At 43.5% G+C, this 26,138-nt stretch overlaps 2 protein-coding genes across 2 annotated transcripts; both read right to left on the bottom strand.

Moving 5' to 3' along the window:
- Positions 1 to 6,644: 6,644 nt before the first annotated feature.
- LOC124652712 lies at positions 6,645 to 9,105 on the bottom strand. Its single transcript, XM_047191757.1, has 2 exons — positions 9,051 to 9,105; positions 6,645 to 7,312 (listed from the first exon to the last, which is right to left on the bottom strand). Exons 1-2 carry the CDS (start codon positions 9,091 to 9,093, stop codon positions 6,645 to 6,647), a joined length of 711 nt encoding a protein of 236 aa, XP_047047713.1. The 5' UTR covers positions 9,094 to 9,105.
- Positions 9,106 to 21,472: 12,367 nt separating this feature from the next.
- Positions 21,473 to 23,823, bottom strand: LOC124682613 (60S ribosomal protein L32-1-like). Its single transcript, XM_047217263.1, has 4 exons — positions 23,723 to 23,823; positions 23,524 to 23,620; positions 22,080 to 22,261; positions 21,473 to 21,908 (listed from the first exon to the last, which is right to left on the bottom strand). Exons 2-4 carry the CDS (start codon positions 23,611 to 23,613, stop codon positions 21,779 to 21,781), a joined length of 402 nt encoding a protein of 133 aa, XP_047073219.1. The 5' UTR covers positions 23,614 to 23,620; positions 23,723 to 23,823; the 3' UTR covers positions 21,473 to 21,778.
- Between the last annotated feature and the right edge of the window lie 2,315 nt (positions 23,824 to 26,138).

Raw genomic sequence — 26,138 nt, 5'->3', positions numbered from 1 at the left:
CATATGCATCATGTAAATTATATCTTATAAGTTGCAAGCCTCATGCATAGTGTACTAATAGTGCCCGCACCTTGTCCTAATTAGCTTGGACTACCCGGATTATCACCGCAATACATATGCTTTAACCAAGTATCACAAAGGGGTACCTCTATGCCGCCTCGTACAAAGGTCTAAGGAGAAAGCTCGCATTTGGATTTCTCGCTTTTGATTATTCTCAACTTAGACATCCATACCGGGACAACATAGACAACGGATAATGGACTCCTCTTTTAATGCTTTAAGCATTCAACAACAATTAATTCTTTTCTCATTAGAGATTTGAGGATGTTTGTCCAAAACTGAAACTTCCACCATGGAACATGGCTTTAGTTAGCGGCCCAATGTTCTTCTCTCACAATATGCATGCTCAAACCATTCAACTCAGTGTAGATCGCCCTTACTTCATACAAGACGAACATGCATAGCAACTCACATGAAATTCAACAATGAGTTGATGGCGTTCCCCAGTAAACATGGTTATCGCACAACAAGCAACTTAATAAGAGATAAAGTGCATAATTACATATTCAATACCACAATAGTTTTTAAGCTATTTGTCCCATGAGCTATATATTGCAAAGGTGAATGATGGAATTTTAAAGGTAGCACTCAAGCAATTTACTTTGGAATGGCGGGAAAATACCATGTAGTATAGGTAGGTATGGTGGACACAAATGGCATAGTGGTTGGCTCAAGTATTTTGGATGCATGAGAAGTATTCCCTCTCGATACAAGGTTTAGGCTAGCAAGGCTTGTTACAAACAAACACAAGGATGAACCGGTGCAGCAAAACTTACATAAAAGACATATTGAAAACATTATAAAACTCTACACCGTCTTCCTTGTTGTTCAAACTCAATACTAGAAATTATCTAGACCTTAGAGAAACCAATTATGCAAACCAAATTTTAGCATGCTCTATGTATTTCTTCATTAATGGGTGCAAAGCATATGATGCAAGAGCTTAAACATGAGCACAACAATTGCCAAGTATCACATTACCCAAAACATTTATAGCAATTACTACATGTATCATTTTCCAATTCCAACCATATAACAATTTAACGAAGGAGAAACTTCGCCATGAATACTATGAGTAGAAACCAAGGACATACTTGTCCATATGCTACAGCGGAGCGTGTATCTCTCCCATAAAGTGAATGCTAGGATCCATTTTATTCAAACAAAACAAAAACAAAAACAAACCGACGCTCCAAGAAAAAGCACATAAGATGTGATGGAATAAAAATATAGTTTCAGGGGAGGAACCCGATAATGTTGTCGATGAAGAAGGGGATGCCTTGGGCATCCCCAAGCTTAGACGCTTGAGTCTTCTTGATATATGCAGGGGTGAACCACCGGGTGCATCCCCAAGCTTAGAGCTTTCACTCTCCTTGATCATGTTGCATCATACTCCTCTCTTGATCCTTGAAAACTTCCTCCACACCAAACTCGAAACAACTCATTAGAGGGTTAGTGCACAATATAAATTGACATATTCAGAGGTGACACAATCATTCTTAACACTTCTGGACATTGCATAATGCTACTGGACATTAGTGGATCAAAGAAATTCATCCAACATAGCGAAAGAGGCAATGCGAAATAAAAGGCAGAATCTGTCAAAACAGAACAGTTCGTATTGACTAATTTTAAAATGGCACCAGACTTGCTCAAATGAAAATGCTCAAATTGAATGAAAGTTGCGTACATATCTGAGGATCATGCACGTAAATTGGCATAATTTTCTGAGCTTCCTGCAGGGCAGTGGGCTCAGATTCGTGACAGCAAAGAAATCTGGAACTGCGCAGTAATCCAAATCTAGTACTTACTTTTCTATCAACGGCTTAACTTGGCACAACAAAACACAAAACTAAGATAAGGAGAGGTTGCTACAGTAGTAAACAACTTCCAAGACACAAAATAAAAACAAAGTACTGTAGGTAAAAACATGGGTTGTCTCCCATAAGCGCTTTCTTTAACGCCTTTCAGCCTAGGCGCGTAAAGTGTGTATCAAGTATTATCGAAGGGTGGTACTTCTACAGCGGGGTGTGGGCCTTTCTCAACCAGGCATATTATATTAGATACATAAGTTTCAGCATCTCCCTTTTCATTAGTCTTAGGCGTGCTACTCTCATCAAACAAATTTTCAGGAACAAGCCAAGCATAGTTATTTTCTAGTGCATCATTCATAGCTAGGAGCTTACATGGTATTGGTGCTTTGATCTCCCCTCCATCATCAATATTATTAGTGTATCTTATTCTATCCATATCCATCTTTTCAAGGAGACTAACAAAATTAGTAGGAGAACCAAGCATATTAAATTTAGCAAACACATTTCTAGCTTCTCTTGCTAGACCACCAAATTCTCTAAGAAGGGTTTCTAATACAAAATCTTTCTTTTCCCCTTCTTCCATATCACCAAGTGTGAAAAACATGTGTTGGATTATAGGATTAAGATTAACAAATTTAGTTTCCAACAAGCGAACTAAATGCGCAGCAGCAATTTCATAAGTAGGCGCAAGATCTACCAAGTGTCTATCTTCAAAATTTTCAATGGTACTAACATGGTTGAAGAATTCTTCTATATTATTTCTCCCAACTATAGACCCACGTCCTACCGGTATGTTCTTTGTGGTAAAATCAAAAGGAAACATGATGAAATAAGTAAAGTAAATGAAAGTAAACTAAAAAAAAAATTTGTGTTTTCGATATAGCAAACAAGATAGCAAATAAAGTAAAACTAGCAACTAATTTTTTTGTATTTTGATTTAGTGCAGCAAACAAAGTAGTAAATAAAATAAAGCAAGACAAAAACAAAGTAAAGAGATTGAGAAGTGGAGACTCCCCTTGCAGCGTGTCTTGATCTCCCGGCAACGGCGCCGTAAAAAGAGCTTGATGGCGTGTATTTCACACGTTCGTTGGGCAACCCCAAGAGGAAGGTATGATGCGCACAGCAGCAAGTTTTCCCTCGGAAAGAAACCAAGGTTTATCGAACCAGGAGGAGCCAAGAAGCACGTTGAAGGTTGATGGCGGCGGGATGTAGTGCGGCGCAACACCAGGGATTCCGGCGCCAACGTGGAACCTGCACAACACAACCAAACTACTTTGCCCCAACGAAACAGTGAGGTTGTCAATCTCACCGGCTTGCTGTAACAAAGGATTAATCGTATTGTGTGGAAGATGATTGTTTGCAGAAAACAGTAGAACAAGTATTGCAAGTAGATTGTATTTCAAGTAAAGAGAATTGGACCGGGGTCCACAGTTCACTAGAGGTGTCTCTCCCATAAGACGAACGAGCATGTTGGGTGAACAAATTACAGTTGGGCAATTGACAAATAAAGAGAGCATGACAATGCACATACATATCATGATGAGTATAGTGAGATTTAATTGGGCATTACGACAAAGTACATAGACCGCCATCCAACCGCATCTATGCCTAAAAAGTCCACCTTCGAGGTTATCATCCGAACCCCTCCAGTATTAAGTTGCAAGCAACGAGACAATTGCATTAAGTATGGTGCGTAATGTAATCAACAACTACATCCTTAGACATAGCATCAATGTTTTATCCCTAGTGGCAACAAGCACAACACAACCTTAGAACTTTCTCATCATCGTCCCGTGTGTCAATGCGAGCATGAACCCACTATCGAGCATAAGTACTCCCTCTTGGAGTTACAAGCATCTACTTGGCCGAGCATCTACTAGTAACGGAGAGCATGCAAGATCATAAACAACACATAAGCATAACTTTGATAATCAACATAACAAGTATTCTCTATTCATCGGATCCCAACAAACGCAACATATAGAATTACATATAGATGATCTTGATCATGATAGGCAGCTCACAAGATCCGACAATGATAGCACAATGGGGAGAAGACAACCATCTAGCTACCGCTATGGACCCATAGTCCAGGGGTAGACTACTCACACATCACTCCGGAGGCGACCATGGCGGTGTAGAGTCCTCCGGGAGATGATTCCCCTCTCCGGCAGGGTGCCGGAGGCGATCTCCAGGATCCCCCGAGATGGGATCGGCGGCGACGGCGTCTCAATAATGTTTTCCGTATCGTGGCTCTCGGTATCGGGGGTTTCGTCACGGAGGCTATTTGTAGGCGGAAGGGCAAGTCGAGAGGCGGTACGGGGGCCCACACCACAGGGCCGCGCGGCCAAGGGGGGCCGCGCCGCCCTAGGGTTTGGCTCCCCGTGGCCCCTCTTCGTCTCTTCTTCGGTCTTCCGGAAGCTTCGTGAGAAAATAGGCCTCTCGGGCTTTTATTTCGTCCAATTCCGAGAATATTTCTTTACTAGGATTTCTGAAACCAAAAACAGCAGAAAACAAGAATCGGCACTTCGGCATCTTGTTAATAGGTTAGTTCCAGAAAATGCACGAATATGACATAAAGTGTGCATAAAACATGTAGATAACATCAATAATGTGGCATGGAACACAAGAAATTATCGATACGTTGGAGACGTATCAGCTATGTCCTCTAATTCCTCCACTTGTGGATTAACTATTGGTTGGCCATTGAATGGCTCGCCATTACTTGGTGGTATGGTACGTCCTGAACCAGCAAGGAGATTCAGGAGCTGATCAAACTTCGTGTTCAACTGATTTAGTTGTTGTTGTTGTGAATTAATTCGCTCCTCCATTTGTTTTTCCCGTATCCCAGATGTTCCTGCCTCATCATTAGGTGACTTATCCTTGTCACCTTCATTAGTTTTATCCTCATTCGCCATGAGAGCAGGTGCAGTGTTATCATCTCCGAATTGGCTCTCATCCTCCGACACGATTGAATGGGCAAGATCAGAGTAATGAGGAGATCCATTGTGTTCCCTTAATGAGGGGCTAGAGTCCCCATCTGACAATTCTCCTTGAAAACTTTCATCATCTTCACTAGAGTGAGTTGAGACATCTGTCACCCTTTGTGAAGCAATGTTTTTTAGACGAGTGCCAACCCCTGGGCGCTCTATATACCTTTGAAGTAGTACAGGATCTTGTGGGAGACGTGATTCTAGGCTCACATAAGGATGAGACAAACCATCTAGTTCATCTTTTTGAGAAGATATGGGGAGACAAGATGCCGATGTCGAGGATGTTGACACATCACCATCTCCTTCTCCATTAGGGCTTTTAAACCACCGACGCACCTTTCCAAGATTAGGCAAGAATGCCCTGGACAATGGAGTCTTTGGGTTGGGCACAATTTCCTCATCTGATGGGTATGAGAACTCTTTCACAATCGAAGGAGGGACCCAATCATCATCATGGTCATCCTCAGAGTGAGCGGTCATAGTGCCACACATTACCACATCATTTGTACTATTATCATTATCTTTAGGCACCAGATCTTCACCATGTGAAGTGGAGCCTTTATTATCCGTGTGAGCGAGCAAAGTCGAGCTTTCCTTTTCTGCATGAGGTGCTATCATTACTTTGTCCAGATGCTCCTCCTCTTGAGAGGGGGCAACTGGTAGAACATTTGGTGGCTTGGCCACCTCTGTGGAGGTTGGAAGATCCGCATCAACCTGCATAGCCTCCTGAGTGGGGGTCACTATTGGATTCGACTTTTTCTCTTCCTTTTGTGTGGATAAGACAACACAAGGAGGGTGGTTCTCACCACCTCCATGCGCCATGTCATTGTTTGGTGGTTCTTGTTGCTGTCGTGGCCGTGGGGCAAGGCGTCCGACAAGGTAGTTGTACCTCTCATTCTCCAACAACGTTGGGGAGAGCTTCAACGTAATCTTATCATAAAATGGGTGAACACGCCCATCTGACCTGACTCGAACATGCACATTTCCAAGCACAAGTTCTTGGAGTTCTTGATAGAGAGCTCGCCTGTTCCTTCTACGCTTGTCGCGCTTAAGGTGATTCATTGAAGGTGGATGGGCAGCTCTTTGGAGTAAGGAAGGCGTTGGAAGGATGCCTTCTCGAGGTTCAACTCTCAAAGGAGCTTGGGGTATCACACTCTCAGGTTGTCGATTTGACGACTGCGGAGGTGGCATTTGATATTCACGTCCCCTATTTAAGGGTGCACGTGGTGACCTTGTGCGCTCTCGGCGATGTTCTTGATCTTTCTCATTTTCTCTTGGGGACTTAGGTCGCCATTCTTGGCGTTCCCAAGCATTCCAACGAGGTGGAGGGTATGACTGTCTCGGCAAATGTGTTGGAGGAGGTGAAGCCCTCCGTCGTGGAGCCAGCGTGCTTCGATCATGTTGAGGGCAATAACTAGGGGCATAGCGCCTAGCTCCACCTTGTGCGGATGATTCAGGTGCTCCCCCATAACTGTTAGGGGCATGGTATCTTGACCCGCCCCCGACTCGAAGTGGGGGTCCAGCAGTACGTGGGTACTGGTCTTGGGTATGATGCCTGGACCTATCTCCAACTTGTGATGATGGTCCATGGCCTTGCAACTGTTGTTGTATATCTCTCATTTGAGATTGCAGTTGTTGGAATTGTCGTTGAAGCTCATCAGAGCGAGGTGCTGGCACCTCATTAGACAACATTGCGAATTTATTTTCATTCGTTTTACCATTGGCTGTGATATGACATGCGGATACTATCACCGAAGGTTCAAAGTGACTCCTCCGATCACCAATGGACGGACGACATCCCGGAAAATTCATCTGGACGCATCACTATGCGTGTCCAGAATTCATTCATTATTGCTTGGCGTACCAACTCTCTCAACTCATGAGGCTGAGTGATCAGAGGATTTGGGGAAAACGTATAAGGCTCAACTACAGGGTCAGGATATTCCGATCCTTCCTCCTGTAATGGCATATCAGCTTGGATAACATCATGGCTCAGTTGAGCTCTCATCTTCTTAATTTGACTACGCTTCCTCTTACAGTTACGCAGTGCATTAGCATTTTTTCTAGATCGAGCGTTGCGCACCGACCAAGACAGAACATAAGCAGCTTTATCAAGCTCATTCAGGAGGTCAACTTTCTGGTGTTCGAGGGCCTGAACACGCTCTTTTGGCGTGGAAGTAACCTGGAGCTGCTCCAAGTCACCTAGCATTTTGCGGGCTTTAAGCATCAGGTCGTTTCTTTCTTCCCTAGCTTTAACCGCTTTGGCTATGTGCGCCTTTTTGTATTCAGCAGCACAGGGACGTGTCGGCTCTTGTAGTCGGTGTACGTAGAGCTCGTCACCCTTCTCCACAACAGCCAATGGAGCCATGCACCCAAACTGCATCATGAATGAAGTTGGAGAGTGTTTCCTAGCCTCCTCCATAGTGATATCTGGGAAGGACTCACCTACACAAGGGAATCCCTCAATTAGTACATTGCCATGTAACAGAACTTGTGTAAAATTTTAATAACAAGCCTCTAGTTACACTAGCATAACATGGACCACGGTTTGTGATCTTTTTCTTTTACATGACCAAGCCCGTGAGCATCACATTTTGCATCCATGAAAAAAAAAGTCCATCAACGTGTGATGCTTATTTCTGTAATGCACTGGACAAACGTGCTTCAGGCGGGACATGCATATTTATGCACAGTCTCAACGACCTTTTATGAGCAATACATCCATGAATTTTTTCCTTGACGACCTTCAAAGCGCAGCAAAGATGGGAGGAGAACCATGTCCCACCGGGCGTGCCAATTTTGTTTCGACAAAAAGTAGCGAAACTTTCCCCTAGGGTATGTAGGGGTTTTGCTAGATGCGTACATGAGAGTACAAATATGCGGGCGTGCCATCTTGCTTAATGAAAACAAGAAATAAAATAAAATAGACAAAGAAAGACAAAACACCATATAAGGAACACTGCACTTTATTCATATCATTGCATTGTACAAATACATATTGCATGTTCCAATAGGATTATATCCTTTTTGCCTTCTGCGTCGCGCTCATGGAGTATCTGACATAGGAGATTGCGTAGTTCATTGATTCCCGGTGCCTTTGCAAGCATCCGGTTAATTACATCCGCAGGGTCAAGCCCCACAGAATACCTCCGATTAAGCTGCGCTGATGGTCGTCGTCATGTTTGGATTGCTCATCCATATACATTGTGATATTCATGGAAAATATGTGTGCGAGTGGCTTTGTTTCACCGAAACCCAGTCACATGTATTATCGCCATGTTGGTATGACCAACAGGATATGTCGATGAAGGGGATGACTTTCGCCTCGTCGGTGCCCAGTCATGTAACGCCCTGACTTCATCAGACACGGACATGTGTATGTGTTGCTATCGCCTCGTCGGTGCCAAGCAACAATGTGTCCTATCCCGTAGGTTTGGGACATGTCGATAATAATGGTGACCTAGCCTCGTCGGCACTTGGCCATAGTTTCGTCTGGCCTCGTCGGCACTAGACATGATGGTATGATATGTAGCCATTGTCTCGTCGACACTTGGCCAAGGTGTCGATGTCGAATAGTATCACATATGTATGTCGGATGATGCTCAAAAATGTACCAATCTCGCTTCCTTGTAGGAGCAAAATCAATATCATGTATATACGATCTCGCTTCCATGTGACAGGCGATGTAGATGTAAATATGATCAATCATGCTCCTCGTAAGGATCAAGATCTTTTGATAATTGGACTTCTTCGCACATGGACTTAGTCGCGGGCGCTCATCATAATTTGCACGAAGCCGCAGTTCACCACCCACATAGGATAGATCACGCGCTCATATATTTTGGAAGATGATTCCATCACATCGGGAAGCTTTGATCATTAGCCTCACATCGATGGTAGAACTTGTAACTATGGTAGAGCCACGAGTCGACCACCCTTGCTGAGGTAATCCACAATCGTAGGGATAAACCAACAACGTGGGGATAGTCGTCCCGCGCTCATGTATTCGATCGCCGATTCCATCACACCGGGAGGCCATGATTTATAGCCTCGCTTCGATGGCGGAATCTATAATTTCTTTGATCTTGATCTTGCCTCTTCAATCAATGGCGGAGGATGCATATAGATCGTAGAAAAAATACTCTGAGGAAGAAGTATCAAGATGCCAAAATTTATTGCTTACCGTCAAAGACGCGCTTTCCTCCTGGCCCCATAGTAGTTGCCATAGGCGCCGCTGCGTCGCAACAATCATCTCGAGATTTGGTGGATGAAAGTGTGGCGTTCGTCGTTGCAAAATTCTGATGCAAGAACGACGAACTATATGGATGAATATGGTGTTGTTCGCCGCTGCAAAATTCTGATGCGAACGACGAACTTGCGCGACGCGAGGGTGTGGCGAGATCGTGCCTTTTTTCCTCCCGCGTCCGCGTCCGCGTGCGTGTGTGCTTCTCTCCTCCCCTCTCTCCCCGCGTGTGCCCATAGGTGGCCTTATATATAGGCATCGATCAACTTGCCGACCACGCCCGCATTGCTGAAAACGCGTGGACGTTTAAACAGAAATTGTACTCTATCTCCTCCCGTACATGAAAGCGTCACTCCTGACGTCACGTGCATGTCTACCGTATTGTTGTAAGATCCATCCGTGTAACCACTACTTGTCAAAATAAATAGCACATAGAAATATTCATGAGACCCACACAGCAGTGCCATGCACGTCACGTTCTGCTCATGCATGCAACGATCGATGTGGCTCAACAAACTAGCTAGCTAGCTCATCTACCTTTCAAATCTTTGAAATACTATATAATTTGAACTGTTCATCCAAATTGCAATATATTTGTACCATGATAATGTGGATAATGAACTCTATAAAATAAGTCCAATATCGAACATTATTCTTTCAAAAATATATTTTGCATATTGTGGGCCCCATCCATATGATATGAATTTTCGGTACAAAAATTCGTCAAACAGCGTCCGCGGAGCCGAAAATGAGCCAGGAATCAGCTCGAGCGACGCGATAAGTGACGCATAGTAATCGGGTTGTTAGCGAACTGACACAACGATGCGCATCAAAAAGTGTCCGCTCATCTAGCAGTGACCCAAACTCGATGCGTCTTTTCAGGCGCGTCAGTACTGACGTCGAGGCGTCGCTTTGGCAGTCTGCGACCGCGTAATGGCGATGTTCTTGCGTGGTGCGCGGCCGTCGCTTACCTCTAGGCACGAATTGATGGCGATGACACGCGTGTCGTGCCCGTCGCCTGCCTACGGCCTATATACACGCATCTCATCTCCTCCCATACAAAATCCTAGCCGCCGCACAACCTCCACATTTGCTACCATGAGCAGCGTCGGCCGCGGCCAGGCTACCACGCCTCCACCTCCGACTCCACCTCCCCCGGCCTCGAGCTCCGACGAAGAGTTCGACGACGACGATAGCACCGACGGCCTCCTCGACCCGGTTAGGGACGTGAAGTTCCTGGCTGGCGCGGAGAAAGAAGCAGAGGAGGAGCGGGCGGCCCATGCGGCGTTCGACGCCGAGATGGAACGCCGCAGAGGACGACTCCTCCGACATCTCGTGGTCTTCTGATGACCCTCATGCGCCTACCCTAGAGGAGAAGGCGACAGAGTAGATGGCGTTAGTCGACTCCTTCGAGATGCTCAAGAAGGCCGAGAATGCTGCGAACGAGACACTGCGGCGGTGCCTGCCAGAGGACGTGGCGGCGCACCGAGCTCTACCGGCCGCACGGGTGGCGGCGGAGAAAACAGACGAGGGAGGGACGCAACGACGGGGTCGGGCCGTCATCAGCAAATAGTCTAGGCTTCTACCAGCTGTAGTTTGTATAGTTTATAGTACATTATATTTTTAAAATATTATTGCAAAACAAAAAATAGGTCATCCCGCTAGAAGCACACCTAAACGCAAACGGTCGCGCGGTCAAAATATGTCCACAGGACGACGGAAACGAACACGCGCACAACTTTTGAGCGTCTGATATGCGTCACCCCATTGGAGATGCCCTCATGGCCCCCCTGGCAGCCATCTAGTCATCATCCCGTCATCCGAATCGGTGCGCGGGGATAACCACGTGCATTCTAGCGCTACGATCCAACCGCCCGACGCATTTCGCGTTCATCAAAGTCGGCGTTCTGTTCTAGGCGCCACTGATACGTCTCCAACGTATCGATAATTTCTTGTGTTCCATGCCACATTATTGATGTTATCTACATGTTTTATGCACACTTTATGTCATATTCGTGCATTTTCTGGAACTAACCTATTAACAAGATGCCGAAGTGCCGATTCTTTGTTTTACTGCTGTTTTTGGTTTCAGAAATCCTAGTAAAGAAATATTCTCGGAATTGGACGAAATAAAAGCCCGGAGGCCTATTTTCTCACGAAGCTTCCAGAAGACCGAAGACGAGACGAAGAGGGGCCACGGGGTGGCCAAACCCTAGGGCGGCGCGGCCCCCCCTTGGCCGCGCGGCCCTGTGGTGTGGGCCCCCCGTGCCGCCTCTCGACTTGCCCTTCCGCCTACTTAAAGCCTCCGTGACGAAACCCCCAGTACCGAGAGCCACGATACGGAAAACATTGCTGAGACGCCGTCGCCGCCGATCCCATCTCGGGGGATCCTGGAGATCGCCTCCGGCACCCTGCCGGAGAGGGGAATCATCTCCCGGAGGACTCTACACCGCCATGGTCGCCTCCGGAGTGATGAGTGAGTAGTCTACCCCTGGACTATGGGTCCATAGCAGTAGCTAGATGGTTGTCTTCTCCCCATTGTGCTATCATTGTCGGATCTTGTGAGCTGCCTATCATGATCAAGATCATCTATATGTAATTCTATATGTTGCGTTTGTTGGGATCCGATGAATAGAGAATACTTGTTATGTTGATTATCAAAGTTATGCTTATGTGTTGTTTATGATCTTGCATGCTCTCCGTTTCTAGTAGAGGCTCTGGCCAAGTTTTTACTTTTAACTCCAAGAGGGAGTACTTATGCTCGATAGTGGGTTCATGCACGCATTGACACACGGGACGGTGACGAGAAAGTTCTAAGGTTGTGTTGTGCTTGTTGCCACTAGGGATAAAACATTGATGCTATGTCTAAGGATGTAGTTGTTGATTACATTACGCACCATACTTAATGCAATTGTACTGTTGCTTTGCAACTTAATACTTGGAGGGGTTCGGATGATAACTCTGAAGGTGGACTTTTTAGGCATAGATGCGGTTGGATGGCGGTCTATGTACTTTGTCGTAATGCCCAATTAAATCTCACTATACTCATCATGATATGTATGTGCATGGTCATGCTCTCTTTATTTGTCAATTGCCCAAGCTGTAATTTGTTCACCCAACATGTTGTTCGTCTTATGGGAGAGACACCTCTAGTGAGCTGTGGACCCCGGTCCAATTCTCTTTGCTGAAATACAATCTCTTGCAATACTTGTTTTTACTTGTTTTCTCTGCAAACAATCATCTTCCACACAATACGGTTAATCCTTTGTTACGGCAAGCCGGTGAGATTGACAACCTCACTTGTTTCGTTGGGGCAAAGTAGCTTTGGTTGTGTTGTGCGGGTTCCACGTTGGCGCCGGAATCTACGGTGTTGCGCCGCACTACATCCCGCCGCCATCAACCTTCAACGTGCTTCTTGGCTCCTCCTGGTTCGATAAACCTTGGTTTCTTTACGAGGGAAAACTTGCTGCTTGTGCGCATCATACCTTCCTCTTGGGGTTGCCCAACGAACGTGTGAAATACACGCCATCAAGCTCTTTTTACGGCGCCGTTGCCGGGAGATCAAGACACGGCTGCAAGGGAGTCTCCACTTCTCAATCTCTTTACTTTGTTTTTGTCTTGCTTTATTTTATTTACTACTTTGTTTGCTGCACTAAATCAAAATACAAAAAAATTAGTTGCTAGTTTTACTTTATTTGCTGTCTTGTTTGCTATATCAAAAACACAAAAAAATTAGTTTACTTGCATTTACTTTATCTAGTTTGCTTTATTTACTATTGCTAAAATGGCCAACCACTGAAAATACTAAGTTGTGTGACTTCACTAGCACAAATAATAATGATTTCTTATGCACACCTATTGCTCCACCTGCTACTACAGCGAGAATTCTTTGAAATTAAACACTGCTTTCTTGAATCTTGTCATGAAAGATCAATTTTACGGTATTAGTTACGATGATCTTGCTTGCCCATCTTAATAATTTTGTTGAACTATGCGAAATGCAAAAATATAAAGATGTAGATGGTGATATTATTAAACTAAAATTGTTCCCTTTCTCATTAAGAGGAAGAGCTAAAGATTGGTTGCTATCTACTGCCTAAGAATAGTATTGATTCATGGACTAAATGCAAGGATGCTTTTATTGGTAGATATTATCCCCCTGCTAAAATTATATCTTTGAGGAGTAGCATAATGAATTTTAAACAATTAGATACTGAACATGTTGCTCAAGCTTGGGAAAGAATGAAATCTCTGGTTAAAAATTGCCCAACCCATGGAGTGACTACTTGGATGATCATCCAAACCTTCTATGCAGGACTAAATTTTTCTTCGCGGAATTTATTGGATTCAGCTGCTGGAGGTACCTTTATGTCCATCACTCTTGGTGAAGCAACAAAGCTTCTTGATAATATGATGATCAACTACTCCGAATGGCACACGGAAAGAGCTCCACAAGGTAAGAAGGTAAATTACTGTTGAAGAATCCTCTTCCTTGAATGATAAGGTTGATGCTATTATGTCTATGCTTGCGAATGATAGGACTAATGTTGATCCTAATAATGTTCCATTAGCTTCATTGGTTGCACAAGAAGAACATGTTGATGTAAACTTCATTAAAAATAATAATTTCAACAACAATGCTTATCGGAACAATTCTAGTAATAACTATAGGCCATATCCTTATAATAATGGCAACGGCTATGCTAATTCTTATGGGAATTCTTACAACAATAATAGGAATTCACCCCCTGGACTTGAAGCCATGCTTAAAGAATTTATTAGTACACAAAGCTTGCCTTTAACAAATGCGTTGAGGAAAAGCTCAATAAAATTGATATTCTTGTTTCTAGAGTTGATAGTCTTGCCTCTGATGTTGATCTTTTGAAATCAAAAGTTATGCCTAATAGGGATATTGAAAATAAAATTGTTACTACAGCAAATGCCATTCAAGTTAGAATTAATGAGAATATAAGATTAATGGCTGAGCTGCGTGCTAGGTGGGATAGAGAAGAAAATGAAAAACTAGCTAAAGAGAAGAATATAGCTAAAGTTTGGACTATTACCACCACTAGTAATGCTAATGCTACACATGTTGCTGCACCTCCTACTCATACTAATAAAAGAATTGGTGTTAGCAATGTTTCCACTTCTAATGCAAAGCGCGAAAAACTGCTGAAAGCTGCTAAAGCTGCTGAAGCTGCACTGTGATAAAGGCTGCTGAAATTTTTTCCAACATTGGGGATGATGATCCCATTGCTTTAGATTATAATGGTTTGAATTTTGATGATTGCCACATCTCTGAAGTTATAAAGTTCTTGCAAAAACTTGCTAAAAGTCCTAATGCTAGTGCTATAAATTTGGCTTTCACGCATCATATTACAAATGCTCTCATAAAAGCTAGAGAAGAGAAACTAGAGCGCGAAGCCTCTATTCCTAAAAAGCTAGAAGATGGTTGGGAGCCCATCATTAAGATGAAGGTTAAAGATTTTGATTGTAATGCTTTATGTGATCTTGGTGCAAGTATTTACGTTATGCCGAAGAAAATTTATAATATGCTTGACTTGCCACTGCTGAAAAATTGTTATTTGGATGTTAATCTTGCTTGATCATTCTACAAAGAAACCTTTGGGTAAAGTTGATAATGTTCGCATTACCGTTAACAATAATCTTGTTCCCGTTGATTTTGTTGTCTTGGATATTGAATGCAATGCATCTTGTCCAATTATATTGGGAAGACCTTTTCTTGAGCTGTTGGTGCTATTATTGATATGAGGGAAGGTAATATAAAATATCAATTTCCTCTCAAGAAAGGTATGGAACACTTCCCTAGAAAGAGAATGAAGGTACCTTATGATTCTATCATTAGAACAAATTATGATGTTGATGCTTCATCTCTCGATGTTACTTGATACACACTTTACGCGCCTAGCTGAAAGGCGTTAAAAAAGCGCTTATGGGAGACAACCCATGTTTTTACCTACAGTACTTTGTTTTTATTTTGTGTCTTGGAAGTTGTTTACTACTGTAGCAACCTCTCCTTATCTTAGTTTTGAGTTTTGTTGTGCCAAGTTAAGCCGTTGATAGAAAAGTAAGTACTAGATTTGGATTACTGCGCAGTTCCAGATTTCTTTGCTGTCACGAATCTGAGCCCACTGCCCTGCAGGAAGCTCAGAAAATTATGCCAATTTACGTGCATGATCCTCAGATATGTACGCAACTTTCATTCAATTTGAGCATTTTCATTTGAGCAAGTCTGGTGCCATTTTAAAATTCGTCAATACGAACTGTTCTGTTTTGACAGATTCTGCCTTTTATTTCGCATTGCCTCTTTCGCTATGTTGGATGAATTTCTTTGATCCACTAATGTCCAGTAGCATTATGCAATGTCCAGAAGTGTTAAGAATGATTGTGTCACCTCTGAATATGTCAATTTATATTGTGCACTAACCCTCTAATGAGTTGTTTCGAGTTTGGTGTGGAGGAAGTTTTCAAGGATCAAGAGAGGAGTATGATGCAACATGATCAAGGAGAGTGAAAGCTCTAAGCTTGGGGATGCACCCGGTGGTTCACCCCTGCATATATCAAGAAGACTCAAGCGTCTAAGCTTGGGGATGCCCAAGGCATCCCCTTCTTCATCAACAAATTATCGGGTTCCTCCCCGAAACTACATTTTTATTCGGCCACATCTTATGTGCTTTTTCTTGGAGCGTCGGTTTGTTTTTGTTTTTGTTTTGTTTGAATAAAATGGATCCTAGCATTCACTTTATGGGAGAGATACACACTCCGCTGTAGCATATGGACAAATATGTCCTTGGTTTCTACTCATAGTATTCATGGCGAAGTTTCTCCTTCGTTAAATTGTTATATGGTTGGAATTGGAAAATGATACATGTAGTAATTGCTATAAATGTTTTGGGTAATGTGATACTTGGCAATTGTTGTGCTCATGTTTAAGCTCTTGCATCATATGCTTTGCACCCATTAATGAAGAAATACATAGAGCATGCTAAAATTTGGTTTGCATATTTGGTTTCTCTAAGGTCTAGATAATTTCTAGTATTGAGTTTGAACAACAAGGAAGACGGTGTAGAGTCTTATAATGCTTTCAATATGTCTTTTATGTGAGTTTTGCTGCACCGGTTCATCCTTGTGTTTGTTTCAAATAAGCCTTGCTAGCCTAAACCTTGTATCGAGAGGGAATACTTCTCATGCATCCAAAATACTTGAGCCAACCACTATGCCATTTGTGTCCACCATACCTACCTATACTACATGGTATTTTCCCGCCATTCCAAAGTAAATTGCTTGAGTGCTACCTTTAAAATTCCATCATTCACCTTTGCAATATATAGCTCATGGGACAAATAGCTTAAAAACTATTGTGGTATTGAATATGTAATTATGCACTTTATCTCTTATTAAGTTGCTTGTTGTGCGATAACCATGTTTGCGGGAACGCCATCAACTCATTGTTGAATTTCATGTGAGTTGCTATGCATGTTCGTCTTGTACGAAGTAAGGGCGATCTACACTGAGTTGAATGGTTTGAGCATGCATATTGTGAGAGAAGAACATTGGGCCGCTAACTAAAGCCATGATTCATGGTGGAAGTTTCAGTTTTGGACAAATATCCTCAAATCTCTAATGAGAAAAGAATTAATTGTTGTCAAATGCTTAAAGCATTAAAAGAGGAGTCCATTATCTGTTGTCTATGTTGTCCCGGTATGGATGTCTAAGTTGAGAATAATCAAAAGCGAGAAATCCAAATGCGAGCTTTCTCCTTAGACCTTTGTACGGGCGGCATAGAGGTACCCCTTTGTGAAACTTGGTTAAAGCATATGTATTGCGGTGATAATCCAGGTAGTCCAAGCTAATTAGGACAAGGTGCGAGCACTATTAGTACACTATGCATGAGGCTTGCAACTTATAAGATATAATTTACATGATGCATATGCTTTATTACTACCGTTGACAAAATTGTTTCATGTTTTCAAAATCAAAGCTCTAGCACAAATATAGCAATCGATGCTTTTCCTCTATGAGGACCATTCTTTTACTTTCAATGTTGAGTCAGTTCACCTATTTCTCTCCACCTCAAGAAGCAAACACTTGTGTGAGCTGTGCATTGATTCCTACATACTTGCTTATTGCACTTATTATATTACTCTATGTTGACAATATCCATGAGATATATATGTTACAAGTTGAAAGCAACCGCTGAAACTTAATCTTCTTTTGTGTTGCTTCAATACCTTTACTTTGAATTATTGCTTTATGAGTTAACTCTTATGCAAGACTTATTGATGCTTGTCTTGAAGTGCTATTCATGAAAAGTCTTTGCTTTATGATTCACTTGTTTACTCATGTCATCACACATTGTTTTGATCGCTGCATTCTCTACATATGCTTTACAAATAGTATGATCAAGTTTATGATGGCATGTCACTCCAGAAATTATCTTTGTTATCGTTTTACACTGCTCGGGACGAGCGAGAACTAAGCTTAGGGATGCTGATACGTCTCCAACGTATCGATAATTTCTTGTGTTCCATGCCACATTATTGATGTTATCTACATGTTTTATGCACACTTTATGTCATATTCGTGCATTTTACGGAACTAACCTATTAACAAGATGCCGAAGTGCCGATTCTTTGTTTTACTGCTGTTTTTGGTTTCAGAAATCCTAGTAAAGAAATATTCTCGGAATTGGACGAAATAAAAGCCCGGAGGCCTATTTTCTCACGAAGCTTCCGGAAGACCGAAGACGAGACGAAGAGGGGCCACGGGGTGGCCAAACCCTAGGGCGGCGCGGCCCCCCTTGGCCGCGCGGCCTGTGGTGTGGGCCCCCCGTGCCGCCTCTCGACTTGCCCTTCCGCCTACTTAAAGCCTCCGTGACGAAACCCCCGGTGCCGAGAGCCACGATACGGAAAACATTGCGAGACGCCGTCGCCGCCGATCCCATCTCGGGGGATCCACGGAGATCGCCTCCGGCACCTGCCGGAGAGGGGAATCATCTCCCGGAGGACTCTACACCGCCATGGTCGCCTCACGGAGTGATGAGTGAGTAGTCTACCCCTGGACTATGGGTCCATAGCGGTAGCTAGATGGTTGTCTTCTCCCCATTGTGCTATCATTGTCGGATCTTGTGAGCTGCCTATCATGATCAAGATCATCTATACGTAATTCTATATGTTGCGTTTGTTGGGATCCGATGAATAGAGAATACTTGTTATGTTGATTATCAAAGTTATGCTTATGTGTTGTTTATGATCTTGCATGCTCTCCGTTTCTAGTAGAGGCTGCGGCCAAGTTTTTACTTTTAACTCCAAGAGGGAGTACTTATGCTCGATAGTGGGTTCATGCTGCATTGACACCAGGACGATGATGAGAAAGTTCTAAGGTTGTGTTGTCTTGTTGCCACTAGGGATAAAACATTGATGCTATGTCTAAGGATGTAGTTGTTGATTACATTACGCACCATACTTAATGCAATTGTACTGTTGCTTTGCAACTTAATGCTTGGAGGGGTTCGGATGATAACTCGAAGGTGGACTTTTTAGGCATAGATGCGGTTGGATGGCGGTCTATGTACTTTGTCGTAATGCCCAATTAAATCTCACTATACTCATCATGATATGTATGTGCATGGTCATGCTCTCTTTATTTGTCAATTGCCCAAGCTGTAATTTGTTCACCCAACATGCTTGTTCGTCTTATGGGAGAGACACCTCTAGTGAGCTGTGGACCCCGGTCCAATTCTCTTTCTTGAAATACAATCTCTTGCAATACTTGTTTTTACTTGTTTTCTCTGCAAACAATCATCTTCCACACAATACGGTTAATCCTTTGTTACGGCAAGCCGGTGAGATTGACAACCTCAGCTTGTTTCGTTGGGGCAAAGTAGCTTGGTTGTGTTGTGCGGGTTCCACGTTGGCGCCGGAATCTGCGGTGTTGCGCCGCACTACATCCCGCCGCCATCAACCTTCAACGTGCTTCTTGGCTCCTCCTGGTTCGATAAACCTTGGTTTCTTTCTGAGGGAAAACTTGCTGCTGTGCGCATCATACCTTCCTCTTGGGGTTGCCCAACGAACGTGTGAAATACACGCCATCAGCCACATCCAATGCTATGGCTTTTTTAAGCATTCTAGAGGTGACCGTTTATTTTTATTTTTTTCACGAGTACGCCAAAGGCGTACCATATCTTTATAGAAGGCAGAGATTTGAGTACAAGAACCCGCTACCACAAGTAGCACACACACCACACCGACTAGTCCGAAGACAGCCACCACCGACAAAACAACAACAACACGAAGGACCCTACCCTAAGCTAAAACCACAAAGCCGTGTCTCGACCGACGCTAGACAGCTCCGAAGAACAACAACTCCAAAAGGGCTCTCCTTGTCAACGCGCCAAGAAAAGAGGAGATGGCGGAACTCGAACAGCCCAAAGAAGATATCATCTTGGAGATGCCAGCAATGGCGTGCATTGCGCCCTTGCAGCCAGCCTCGGACAGCGGCGAACACCGGAGGAAAGCACCAGGACCTCCAAGCCGTGTCTCCAAACGCGAAGCTCCCAACAGAGGAACGACGTCGAGGACGTCGCCATCGCGCCGATCCAAAGGATCTAGGCTTTCGCCCAGAGACATCAACCAAACCAGGCGAGAACACGAGACACACCGACATGCCTCGGCGACGCCTCCAGAGAGGGGCACGACACCCGCAGGCGCCGTCGCCACCGGCCCAACAAGTTGGGCAAGACCTTCGTCTGCATCATCGCACGACTCCGAGCCTCCGAGGTTTGGGGCAACCCTGTCCATGAAGAGACATATCGCGGCCACCGCAGCTCCTCAACATCATGGTCGCAAAAAGCCGTGGTCTCCAGCACGACGGCCCAAGCCACCAGCTTCAACCTTGACGAAAACAGCGCAGCAACTCCCACCACCTCCGGCAAAGACCAGGCCGTCTCCGGCGCACCCGCTCCAGGCACAGCCAGCAGATGACCAGGCCAAAAAAAAACTCAGATCTAGCCCGAGAAAGCGCAGATCGAGCCCGCACCAACCACCAGCTCCCACGCCGGCGCCACCGAGAGGCATCGCAGCACGTCCCCAACGCCGGAGCGGACGATCGACGCACCAGGGCACTCCGCCCTGGCAAAGCGTCCTCCGCGCAGCCGCCCCCAAGATGGGGTCTTGCGCCTCCTCCTCCCTGCAGCCCCGCCGCACCACGCCGCAGCCACCGGGGAGCCCCGCTGCTCGCCCCCAGCACAGGGACGGCGGCCGATGCGCCCGGGCACTCCGCCTTGGCCACGCATCCTCCCGCCTCGCCGTCCCCGAGATGGGATCTCGCCGCGCCGCCTCCCGGCTGCTCCGCCGCGTCCTCCCTCTCCACTCCTCGCTGCCTGCCAGGTCGAAGCCCTCCGCTCGTCCGCCGGGACCGCCATGTGTCGGCGACGACCTCCAGAATCGCGCCGCCGACCGCCCGCCGCCACCACCTCGCATCCCAGGTAGCGTCTCCCTCCGCGCCAGGGAACCCGCCGGGGCGCGCCGACCCTGCCCTCCGCCTTCGACGGCCGGGCGCGGCCGCCACCGCCGGCGGCGCAGCGGCCGGGAGGAGGAGGAGACTGGGAGGGGTTTTTTTTGTTTAGGGTTGGGGCTCTCCGGAGCCGCTCGCGCGAGAGCGACCCGGGAGAGAGGAGCGTATGTTAGTTACTAATGGTGAGGTGACCATTTAAATCTCATATAAATATGAGTGTTCTTTAATTATACCTAAAAAAAGTTTGTCTGAGGTACCGAAAACAGATTTGGTGCTCCGGTACACATGAGCACTAGTTCTTTTGGTTTTTAAAATATTTCAAAATTATATATCTGTGTTTAAAAAATTTATCACATTTATTCCGTGAATACATACATATGTCTTGAATACTCGTGTAAAGTTTGGTAGAAACTTATCTTTTTGTCAGAAACTTATCTTTTTTATATAGCTCAAAATACCATTTTTTTTTTCAAAATTCATACCGTATCGTTGGAATGTTTATATCTAGGTCGGTATTTAATATCAATTTCTTAAAATTCAAAAAATATGATTTTTAAATAACATGAGCATCGGTGCTCATGTGCTAAAGACACTTTCCCTGAGGTACTTACTTCAAAAACAAAAAAAGTTCGCATGACCTATACTCCTATAAAATTTGCATACACATTTCTTATAGGATTGGTTCGTATGGGGTATGTTCTATAATCACTAATGGTACAGAAAGGGTATGTTCTATAATCAAACAACTAGTATAGAAAAAAAATTGTATATGACCTCAATACACATGTCGTATTGATAAATTCCTTCGTACTGGGCAGTAGCCAGGTAACAATTGTAACCATTTTATAGCAATAAGATTGTTCAAACGCACAGAATTTTAGCTACATAAACAAGGCTCATTGGCTAGTTACATTTTAACACAGAAAGGCCCATAGCAAAGAAACAAGTCAACGAAATTTTACTAAACAAGCTTGATTTAAAGGTTGATAACAGTACCAAAATTTTAGCTGTGCCACTCATTGCTGATAGTAACAGGATGCTCGTACGACAAAACTAAGAGATAACCAGACAAGCTCTCGAAGCAGACAGTCTCCTACAAACAAAGTGACCATAACAGCAGCCTGAAGAATAGTTCACTCGTCCTCCTGGCTACGAAGCCTAGCAAGCTTGTTCGTGACAACGATATCCAGCTGAGCAGCACGCTCCACAATGTTCTTACGCTTCTGGGTAGAGACATTGTGCGCAATCTCAGCACAGTATGTCCTGTCACCAATGAATGAAACACAAAGGTTAACACCGATCATAGCATCATTATAAGAGTGAACAAAGCATATGTTAACTCTAGCACAATTCAAAAGTGTGAAGAACCATCAGGCTTGAGAACATTCAGTTCTTAACACTAATAAGCACTGTGAATCGACAGCATTAGTTTACCTGTTGTGCATCATAAGCAACTCCAGCTCAGACACGTTGTGGACAACAAACTTCTTGAACTTGTTGGGCAGGTAATGCCTGGTCTTCTTGTCAGAACCATAGCCAATGTTGGGCATCAAGGTACATCCCTTGAACTTTCGCCTGACACGAGAGTCAATACCCTTTGGCCTGCGCCAGCTGGGCTATATACATAGAGAAGTGAAATCGCTCAGTTTTAAGCACAAGATAACACAAGTAGACAAAGAAAAACAATACATAAAGATATAGAGCCTCAGCATATAAGAAATAAAAAAGAAGCTACAAAAATTAACGGCTTCAGCGTGCAAGAATTCTATACTTCAGCTTATGTGTTGTATAATTCATTGATTGGTTCCATTCAGGAAATAGGCTACAGCTGCAAGCAGTTGCATAATCGGTTTTCCAAGGTGGCACTTTTAAAAACAAGTGCGCAAAGAATGTGCAAAGCAAACAATGGAAATGGTTCAGGTTGCAAAGAATGCACCATGCAAACAATGCAAATGGCACATGTCGGAACTTCACTTCTGTGGCAGGTATTTACTTGCTAATGCAGATTCATTTAACCAAAAAAGCTACAATAATTTACTTCAAGATCATACAAGAATCCCTGCAGCCAAAATTTAGGTATAACAGGAAAAGAACTCATTTCGGTGAAAGGATCAGAAAGAAGGTACTAATCATGGAGAAGACAAGATTTTCTTCAGCACCCACTGGGTAACAAGTGTTGGGAGAAATCTGGGCAATCACTCAATACTCAGAATGAAGCCTCGCCTTTTTTATCCAACCCACTCCATGAAGCCATGAAGTTATTGCTGTCGAAGAGTTTGCGAGAGCCACAGTGCTATACTTATGCAAGGGCTACTGCTCTCTTACTTCGTCCCAATGTTCACTGAAGAAAATGTTCTCTTTCTCAGACCTTTTACTAAGCCATCATTTCCTTTCATTCAAGGTGAAGATAGAACAGAGAAAGAAAACAGCAGCTAGAATCACAATTTGGGCACCAAGTGGAATATGCAAGCTTGATTAAAACATGCAATATTGAGTTATTTCCTTCAAATTAATTACAGCTTCTACTCACAGCAACAAGAAAACATTTCTACAGGCTATGACCACGTGTGGTGTGACAACTGCTTATATTCAGTCATGTGCAAGTCCTGTAAATACACTTAACACATCGGTAAAGCTGGCTCAATACTCACACTTCCCTACCATTTCACGGCATCATTGCCTAAGCTAGAACAAATTAGGCATAGCCCGCAACAACAACGACGACACACAATAATCCAGGTTAAAATTTAACATCAGAAACCACTTGGAACGGCTAAATAACCACAACAGCGCACGGCAATCGCTACCTAGCACCTGAACATGCGGCGCCTACAAATTACACTTGTCAATTTCAAAGATTGGTAGGAGAAGTGGATACCTTGAGGCCGATGTAGCGGTCGCTATGGGCCCTCTTGAAGTGCTTGGTCCGCTTCTTCACGATCTTCGTCGTCAGCAGAGGCACCGCCATCTCTGATCTGCCGGGCAAAACCAAAAGACGGAGTTGGAATCCGATGAAGAAAACAGTGTCACAAGGGAACTGAGAGGTGGAAGCTCAGCAACGGGCTGCTTGCTGGTACCTCCGAAGGTGACGACCCTAACCCTAACCCGGAGCGACGAGGAAGAACGGCGGCGGCGGCAGGGTCGTGTTTGCAAGGCGGCGCGATGTTTATACCTTCAGCAAACCCTAGATGTGTGGGCTTTGATGGGCCACTACTAAATATATATATATATATACCCGTTAACGAGAAAGATGCAGTCTACCCACGAAACGGGCCTAGCAAACATATTCGGCCTTTGTTCGACCTTCGAAAGTTTACTCTCAAGTGGGTAATAATAGCGGCCCAAAGCAACACACAAAAAGATACTTACCAAAAGAAGATTTTTTTTCTCTCCACTAAAATAATCTTTTGGAATAAGAATAGGCCCTAAAAAAGCCCAGATTTCATGACCAATCGAGCACTACTTGAGTAGGAGTAAACTGAATACAACAAAAAAAAAAGATATAGATCAGTTAAAATAGGTTGACTTTGAACAAAGTCTCACTCGAGCGGTTTTGACTTGACATAGCTTGAATTGATATGAAGCATGAAAATTACATTTTCATTTATAAATCTAATATCTTGGTACCATGGCGCGGTAAATTAATTTTCGCAACTAGTTGCTCCTGCGGTAGATATTATATCTTCAATATATTTGATTGTCCAAGTTAAATAAATAATTGAATGATGTAAGGCACACAATGTAATGTTCTTCTTCAAAAAACACACAACAAAATATTACTTCTTGTAACTTGCAAATACAAACTTATTTCATGTGCATACTAGTTTTTTTTGGGGGGCAAGGTAGGAACTTTATTAAGCAGGAAGAGCATGCTCGAGCTCCTAAGGACAATATGAGGGCGTGAACCTAACCACAGTTCTGTTCGAGTTCCAATCACGCAAGATTTGCGAGGCAGTGACTAACCCTAACCTGCGACCGTTCCACTTTTACATAATCACAGAATCTATTAGAGCTAGACAAACACCTAATCTCAGCAATTAGAAAAAGATTGGGAGATCTATCGCTTGACAATGATCTTACTGCTTCAATTAGTTGAGTGGAGCCAGGCTCAATTATCATCGGTAGTTGACTGAATTGGCCTACTCGCTCCAAACCTTCCAAACATGCACGTAACACATCTTCTAGAGGTGAAAAGCAGTATTTCAGGAATTGGCACGCCGTGGAGATTGGCCAGCCTTCCTCATCCCGAAGAGTTACCCTGATGCCAGCAGAATGATCTGATACGCGGTATGATCCATCAACAGATTACTAGTTAACTTGAGCACTATTCATTTAAATCATTTTTTCTCGGTTACGAATGGCCATACGGTGAATAAATCATTTCAACTTTAGGTAACATAACATTACTACCATCCACGGATGATTCACAGTATTTTTTAAGGAAAAGATTAAAAAAAAGCAGAGAGAATATGGGATAGCGAAACTAGTTGCACTAAATCCTTTCTCAAAATAGGATAGCACTAGACATGAAAAGTGCGGATATTTAGAGCTGGGCTACACATAGCTCGCTTTTTTAGCCATTCAAAAATAACATTTTGAAGTTTCAAAAAATAAATCGACCAAGAAATCTAGCAGTAGAAAATAATGTACTCTATCAACTTGAACAGGTATCATCTTGAAATGCCCCGTATTTTGGGATGCACAAAAATGCAAAATCTGACATCTAAAGTAGTGAACAGTGCAAAAATCCAATCCTCCAAAATCTGTCAGATTTTGTCATCTTTTTTAGACCATAATATTTGTCATTTCAGATTGAGATTTTGTGTGCTGATTTTCACATTTTGAAAAGAAAAAAAGATCCACGTAGCTCGAGCTCCAAAGCGAATTTCTGCTATTTAAACCTTTTATATGCAAACAAACATAAGCCGGTCATGAGAAAATCTTACATCGCCTAGCTAATTGCAGATAAAAAATTATATTATTTTGCAGGCTAAAAAATGACTTCGTGCATTCCAACGCTAGACTAGCTCTGGCCCAGATCATCTTGAACTGAACAGCAACGCAAAGCTCAGTTGTCCGAATAATTTATGACCTTATTATGGGACAGAGAATTTTGTCTCCTGGGCACTAGTACTCTTGCCATTTTTAAAAAATCACATTTATGTATTTTAAAAAAATAGAAAAAAAGTTATGGTGTAGCCAATGAATTATCCCATAAACGTGCAAAAGTTCAATTTCAAATACAAAATATTCCGGGCTACACAAAAATGACAAACATGTGGATATGGTTATGCATATTTCAAATCTACAAATTTCAACAGATTTTGTCTTTTTTTTGTAGCCTACAATATAAATAATTTCATATCAATATTATACATGTTTGCAGGTTACGTCATTTACTATATCCAGATTTATTTATTTTTTAAAAAAAAATAAGTATGATTATCAATTACTTTTAAACAGCAGGAGCCAAAGGCACTTTTCGCTTATTAT

This window comes from Lolium rigidum, chromosome 1 (assembly GCF_022539505.1).
Source record: "Lolium rigidum isolate FL_2022 chromosome 1, APGP_CSIRO_Lrig_0.1, whole genome shotgun sequence".
NCBI lineage: Eukaryota > Viridiplantae > Streptophyta > Magnoliopsida > Poales > Poaceae > Lolium > Lolium rigidum.
This window is presented reverse-complemented; position numbering and strand designations above follow the sequence as displayed.